General features: G+C 48.4%; 1 protein-coding gene across 1 annotated transcript in view; it reads right to left on the bottom strand.

The window, feature by feature from the left end:
- PAN3 (poly(A) specific ribonuclease subunit PAN3) overlaps positions 1 to 7734 on the bottom strand; it is a 115743-nt gene that overhangs the window by 17833 nt on the left and 90176 nt on the right. Inside the window, exon 12 of the mRNA XM_077484076.1 lies at positions 1 to 11. This exon is cut by the window's left edge and continues 155 nt beyond it. Within this exon, the coding sequence (XP_077340202.1) occupies positions 1 to 11 (11 nt within the window). The remainder of the gene's footprint in view (positions 12 to 7734) is intronic.

The raw sequence follows: 7734 nt of genomic DNA, 5'->3' as shown, positions 1-7734 counted from the left end.
ATCATGTTGGCCTATAGATATTTTAAACGATAGATTAAAGATCATGCCATTGTAACTTAATCCACAATATGCACACATCTTTAAAAGCAATTTAAATGTGTAAAAACCTAGCTCCACCGATGCCATGCTCGGTCTTTAAACAAATCAGATTGCTGGTGTCACAAGAGGGCTATGTAAATCTTTCCTCAACTAGTATTTTGTGGGCAATCAAAAATAGGATTTTTGTACTCACCGTAAAATCCTTCTCTGAAGTGAATTAACGGATACAGCATCTTATCCTTAGGGTTATATCGCCCCTTTAGGAGAAGACTAGGCAGAAAAGAGAAAAAAAAACACGCTGGATGTCAGAAAGCCCATGAGGCACCAATTGCCCTGTTAGAATGTGCCGCAACAGGAAAGGGAGGTGCCCGTCCCCTTATGGCATAAGCTTGAACCACAATCTGATTCCCAGAGAAATGATGGCTGAGGAGACAGCCAGTCCCTTCTATGGGCCAGCCACCGATACAAAACAGCCAGTCCGACCTCTGAAAAGGAGCCGTAGCAGACAGATACACCTGCAGAGCCTAGACCACATCTAAGGAATGCAAAGCCACTTCTTTGGGGTGTGACGGTCGAGGACATAAGGACGGAAGCAGTGTCCTCATTTAGATGAAAGGCTGAAACAACCTTTGGCAGAAACGAAGGCTGCAGACGCAGCACCACTTTATCCTTGTAGAGGATCAAGTAGGGAGACTTGCAAAACAAGGCCAACTCAGAAACCCTGGCAGATGTAATGGCTGCTAGAAAGACTATTTTCTGAGATATGGTCAATAAGGAGGTCTCCCTAATGTGTTCAAACGGCGGTTTATGAAGCACCAAGAGCACCAGATTCAAATCCCACGGAGGTAGGGGTGGTCTAACCAGAGGGGCCACGTCGAACCCCCTGAACAAGCGTACTCACCAATGAATGAGTCGCCAAGGATCACAAAAAAAAAAAAAAAAAAGCCAAAGCCGATAACTGCTCCTCAAATAGTGCTTAAGGCAAGTTTTTGATCCACTCCACCCTGCAAAAAACAGCAGGATCCTGGAAACAGTATGTGCACGGACGGTACCCCATCCTCCTCACACATGGAGATGTAGGCCTTCCACATACGATGATAAATCTTCCGAGAAGATGACTTTCATGCCCTCAGCATAGTGGAAATTACCGAATCAGACAGACCTCGGTCCCTTAGCACCTGGCTTTCAACAGCCATGCCGTTAAAGCCAGTGATGGTAAAGCAGGATGAAGTATTGCACCTTGCGACAGAAGGTCCTCACATTGGCAGCCATCAAGGAACACCCGCCAACATTCGTACTATGTCGGTGTACCACGGATGCCGAGGCCAATCTGGGGCAATCAGAATTACCGTAATCCCTCGGCCTCCACTCTGCGAAGCAGACGTGGCAGAAGTTTGAGTGGGGGAAAACCATAAATCAGCCGATAATGCCCCCATGGAGCCACTGTCTGCCGCGTCCGCCCAGGGATCCTTTTACCTGGCCATAAACCTCTGTACCTTCCGACTGAGTAGAGAAGCCAGGAGATCCACATCTGGCGTACCCCACCTTAGACAGAGGAGGAGAAATGCATCCGGATGTAGCGACCATTTCCCTTGGTCCAGCATCTGACAGCTTAGGTAGTCTGCTTGCCAGTTTTCTATGCCTGGAATGTACATGGCTGACAGAGCTGGCACATGCCACACTGCCCACCGCAGGATGTGAGAGACCTCCAGTGCTGCAGCAGAGTTCCTTGTTCTTCCTTGATTGTTGACATACGCCAATGCCGTGGCGTTGTCCGACTGGATCCTGACCGGACGCCCCTGCAGCCTCTGACCATGTGGAGAGGAACTGCCTGATCGCCCGAAGTTACATGTTGATCTGCAGGCGGGATTGGTCCTGGGTCGAGCGACCCTGGACCGACTGCACAGCCCCAAACTTTACCCCCCCCCAACCGGTCAGGCTGGCGTCCGTTGTGATCACCGTCCAATGAAGAGGAACGACTTCTTGGACCGAAGGGCCAGCGACCTCAGCCACCAGACCAGGGAATCCCCGACTAGCTGGCTCACCCGAATTTGACAATCCAGGGACAGAGATTTGTCCCATTTGGACAGGATCTCCTTTTGCAAGACTCAAGTATGGTACCGCCTCGAAAGTGCCTACCATGAGACCCAGAACTCGCATGAAAAAAAAAAATAATAATTCAGTGACGACCACCTGCAGGACACCAACTTCACCGCAGGTTGAAGAGTCTGCAGCTTGTCTGAAGGGAGAAAGACTCTCACCTCTGATGAGTCCAGAAGCAGGCCCAGGTACACCAGGCATTGAGTTGGCACCAAATTCTGTAGGTTCAGTACCCAACCAAGCGGCCGAAGAGTTTGCATGGCGATTGCCACATCCTCCCTTAATTCTGAGGCGGAATCTGCCTTCAGAATGAGGTCGTCCAGGTAACCCACGATTGTGATCCCTCGCTGCCTTAAGCCAGAATTGGGGCTAGCACCTTGGTGAAGACCCTTGGTGCACACGCCAGGCCAAAAAGGGGGGGGCTACAAATTGGTAGTGCTCGTCCCCGACTGCAAATTGCAGAAACCTGAGATGCTTGATGCATATGGGGACATTCAAGTATGCGTCCGTGATGTCCAGGGATGCCAGAAAATGCCCATGATGGAGTGCAGTGACCACTGAGCAAACTTATTCCATCCTAAACAATTGTACTTTCACAAAGCTGTTGAGGGCCTTGAGGTCCAGGACCAGACCCCTTCCTAGTTTGGGACTACAGATTGGAGTAGAACCCCCAAAACCTTTCCGGCATCGGTACAGGCACTATCACCCCATGCAACAGAAGGTCCTATACTGCCCTGAACAGGGCTTCCCGACGAGCCAAGTTAAAGGTTGGGGGGGGGGGGGGGGGGGTGGGGTGAAATGTAATCAGTTTGGTGGACAAAAAAAAAAAACACCCATCTTGTACCCTGAGGAAACCAGTTTGCAGACCCACTGCTTGGAAAGTAGGGAGGTCCACCGGGCTGCAAACTCCTGAAGGTGACTCCCCACCAGAGGCATAGGCAAACCATGTGGCAACAGATTTGCTGCCAGGCTTGTTTGGCTTGCAAAACCAGGGACGCTTTTGTCCCTCAGCAGGTACCTCGTCGGACTGGGAACGCTTACCTGCTGACCCAGGCGGAAGGAAAATCCGCTTCTGAATGGAAAAGGAGGGCCCTTGCCTACAGCGCGTCTCCTTACCTTTCCTGGACTGTGGGAGCAACGTACTCTTACCCCCCAGTAACATTCTTAATGTCATCCAGGGAGGCTCCAAATAGCCTCTCTCCCAGGAAGGAGAAGTCCACCAGTGCTTTCTTAGATGCCTGGTCGGCAGACCAGCATTTCAGCAAAGTCAGGCGATGTAGCACTACTGCTGATACTGAGGCTCTAGAGAGAAAGGGGGCCGTATTCTAAGGCTGCATCACAGACATACTTAAGGCCCTGCACCAACTGGTCCGCCAGCTCCACACAGACCAGTGAAGCCTGTTGCTTCTCCAACTGACGGTGCAACAATTTTGCCCATTCAGTAAGCGTCTGACACCAGGGCCATGGCTAACACTGGCCACAAGGCTGACCCCACCACCGTAAACATGGACTGGGCAACCGCCTTTGCCCTTGTCGGCAGGGTCCTTGGAAGCAGGAGTCCCTTCCACCAGAATTGTGGTTACCTTATTTAACCTGGATACGGGGGGGGGGGGGGTCAACAAATCGGATATGTCCATTTCTACCGGAAACTCTCCTCAAAAGGGGTAGTGCACCGCCATGCGTTTTCGGGACGGAAAAGGCCCACTGCGGTTTTCCCCACTCCTTGTGAATAAACTTAGCAAAATAAGTTGGGTAAAGAAACACCTTAGCTGTGCAGGACCGCTTTTGGGACCCGAAAGGGACCGACACCTCTGTAGATGTCCCCGCAGTATCCTCCATCTTTAGGGTATCCCGCACTGCTGTAATACGTGCTCCTACAAGCGCCTTTTCCTGCGCTGACTTGGAAACAAAGTCATGCTCACTGTCAGAGGATGCGGACCAGGACCGTTCGGACACGTCAGAACAGGGGCCACTTGTCATAGCGGGCCCAAGTCTGAATCAGAGCTTTCCCCAGAAGATGTGGGGGCTTCTTTTTTTTTTTTACACCCCTTGCGCCCACACGCCACTTGCACCCTGGCAGCAAAGGCCTCCAGGACCGCCAACAGTGTCTATAGGCACCACAGGTGCAGGGGAACCAGTTGCATCAACAGGTTCCCCCACACTCGCCTGTCACCGCTCTGAGACCTAAGGAAGTCACACAAAACATCCACCCTCTAAGCTGCCACAGACTGAGGGGGCCCCCCGCAGGACTCACCGTCCTGACCCAAGTACTGCGCTGTGCTGCTTTCTGCTCTCCCCTGTGTGATCCATGAGGTGTCTGTGTGAAAAGTGCACTGTTCTAGAAGGAAACAAGCACCCAGTGCTAGAGGCAAAACAGACTACTAGAAAATGGCCACCTCAGCAAAAACATCTGAGGGTGCCAAGAAAATGGCTGCCAAACTTCCAGAAAATGGCTGAAAGGGAAAAAAACTGGCTGTGGCTACAGAAAAAAAAAAAAATGGTCACGGAGTGCGTGGCAGCCTCCCCACATGGCAAGCACACCACAAACACCCTGCTGTGGCCCAGAAACAGGATGAGTGGACCCCCAATACCCAGAGCACATCCCCTCCCGGAGGACCCCGAGCCAGGTACGTGCACTGCACCCCCAAGGCATGTCATGGCCGACCCAGCGCGTAGCTAGGGCCTGCTCACACTTGATGGCCAGGCTGGGGAGACTACCAGGATCTATATTATCCAGCCTGTCACCCAGCCCGGCTGTTAATTGTAGATCACAGGAATCAAAAATGCAGAAATAAAATAAAATTTCCCCAGGAGCAATGATCCCACAGGGAGCCAGATCCTTCTACACTAGGCAGAAAAAACTGAGCTGCTGGATGCAGTGCAAGGGGTTATAGCCAGTAGGATGGCCCACTGGCTGGTACTGTGCAAGTGTTGCTATTTTTAACACTTTCTGCCTAGTTCTCTCCTAAAAGGGTGATATAACCTTAAGGACAAGATGAAGACGTTGTGTCTAATGAACGAAAGAAAAACCATCAGTAACACTAAGGCTCGGTTCACACAGGGGCAACACGACTTTTGGAGGCAACTTGGACGTGACGCGACTTACAACACTACTCCAGGCCAGGCGACCTGCCGTGGCCAATCAGAGAATCTCGGGGGGGGGGGGGGGGGGGCGACTCCTTTTGAGAGCTGATAATTCTGTGAGAGTTGCCTCCTTATAGACGGAGATCCGACTTGGAGGCAACCTCTATTGAAATCAATAGGTACCAGTTGCCTACAAGTCAGATTGAAGTAGTACAGGAACCTTTTCTGAAGTCGGAGCGACTTCAGTAGCGTGCATTAAGACGGCTCTCATTCACTTACATTGATTTCTACATGTTGTGCGACCTGAGGTGACTTGGGGCGACTTGAAGTCGGATCTGAGTCGCCCCTGTGTGAACCGGCACTAAGCATCACTGATCCCAGTGGTCAAATGGATAAGTGGAGTTGGTGTAGCAGCTATTGTATAAATAAAACCCAATAAAAAAATAAAAAAAACAAATTAAAAAGTAAACTCCCACTCTAATGCTTTTCATTTAGTCCATTATAATAATTAAACTACAGCCACTGTAATCCAGCCAAGTCGCAAATTACTTACTGTTTAAAGAAACAAAAAAAAAAAAAAAAAAAAAAAAAAAAAAAAAAAAAAAAACTTTCCAGGGGTAAGGCAATGACATCTTAAGTATTGTTTGAGTCCACAGTAGAGTACATTTTCGCCCTTACATTGAGTACTTCCTCTACTGTTAACCTAGCCTCCTAAATCCAACATTTCTATAGCAAACCTATGTAAAGATATTCGGCGACCCATCGCAGATTGCTACAGAAGTGTACGTTCCGTCGCCGCCATTTTGCTACACCCCACACTCGTCCAGTCCACATACACCAAGGGGGAAAGGGGACATGTTCCACCCACTGGAATTTTGCATTTTACACATAACAGTAAAGTTTATATAGTGAAATACAGTACTTACAACTCAGTGACTACTTCGATCTTGAATTTTAAAAGCAGCGGCAACCTTCTCATCTCACAGGTTTGATAATCTGACAGAAGTTCCCTGCTTTTAAAATTCAACATCTAAGCAGACAGTATTGCAAGTATTGGATTTCACTATATAAACTGACTTTACTGTTATAAATGAGTCTAAAATGCAAAACTCCGGTGGATGTAACATGTCTGCTTTCCCCCTTAGTGTATGTGGACGAGTGTGAGGTGTAGCAAGATGGCGACGGAACATCACTTCCATAGCAAGCTGCGATGGGTTGCCGTACATGTCGTTACACCTGCTTCCCTGCTCATAGCCGACTTGTTTTATTTCATAGTATTTACTTGTGCAGATTATCTAGTGTTTGCCTATGTCAGTCTTAGCTTCAGCTGATAGACTGCAGTAATGCTGTCCGATGCCTTTTTTCCCCCACTCCATGTGAGCCCACATGGGGTGTAGTAGGAAGCGCTGATTATGCAGTCTTGTAGGATTTCAGTGTTGTGCCATAGGAAGTCCCGATAATAGACAAACAAGCACAAAGTGTTGTCGCTGTAAATCATGGGAGATTATAGGCATGCTCAGTGACGTCATTCTAAAGCACAAAAAACAACAATACTATGCAAGTAAGGAGATATCTACAAGCAGTGTTCATGCTGATTCACATGGGATAAAGTTGTGGGGGAGAGTTTACAACCACTTTAAGAAATAATCATCCCAGCATTAACAGCACTAAATAACTAGGAGTGTTTAGTGCAATTAAAGGACAAATTAGTTACACAAAAAAATGTAAAATTCATACAACAGAGTGCAAAAAAGTCCTTTAGGAAAGATACGGTGCTTCTTGACCCCTCAATCTTAAGGAAGCCTCAAAACCTGACTAGCGTCACCAAAACATCGTGCTCAAGTGGTCCCCGTTGGTAATGCACTTACCACACAAAAGGAACTACGAAAGTACAGAGTATTTTGTGGGCCTGAAATATGTGTCCTATCCTATTTAAACATGTGTTACAGTAAACCGCACATCTCCACAGTTCTGGTTCAATATTCATGCAGCTCTAAACATGGTATATGAATTGAGGGTATGCTTGGAATGTCTCACTGCTGCATTTATATGCATTATAAATGCATTACGTGTAATAGAGGCAAGAAGTGGCAAGGTTTTGACCTCAACAGATAACCACCCCCTCTATGTTCAATGGTGAGACTTGCGATTTTACAATCGGTCTCATTTCTGGCTATGAAACCAGTTCGACTCCGATTTGCACCATTTTTTTTTAAAAGGTTCCTGCACTGACTATGTCATGAGGGACTTGGGACTTCCAATTAAACTCTGCATGAAGTCGCAGATGTTGGCAGGCTGCATATGGGTGGGTGGGTGGGGGGGGGGGGGGGGGGGGGGAATCATTTTCGCATTGGCCGGCAACTCTGAAGTCGTGCTGTAGCGAGATTTCAAAGCTGCATTCTGCACGAACCTGGGCTAAATCTGCTCTCAGGTATACAAATGGCCACATTAAAGTTGAAGGGGGAAAAAAAAAATCCATGTTAATTTACTGAAACTTGGAGAGCTTTTGCC

This window comes from Lithobates pipiens, unplaced genomic scaffold (assembly GCF_037356315.1).
Source record: "Lithobates pipiens isolate NorthernLeopardFrog02 unplaced genomic scaffold, aLitPip1_a1.2 Scaffold_16, whole genome shotgun sequence".
Taxonomy (NCBI): domain Eukaryota; kingdom Metazoa; phylum Chordata; class Amphibia; order Anura; family Ranidae; genus Lithobates; species Lithobates pipiens.
The sequence above is the reverse complement of the archived record's forward strand: the minus strand, read 5'-3'. Positions and strand labels throughout refer to the sequence as shown.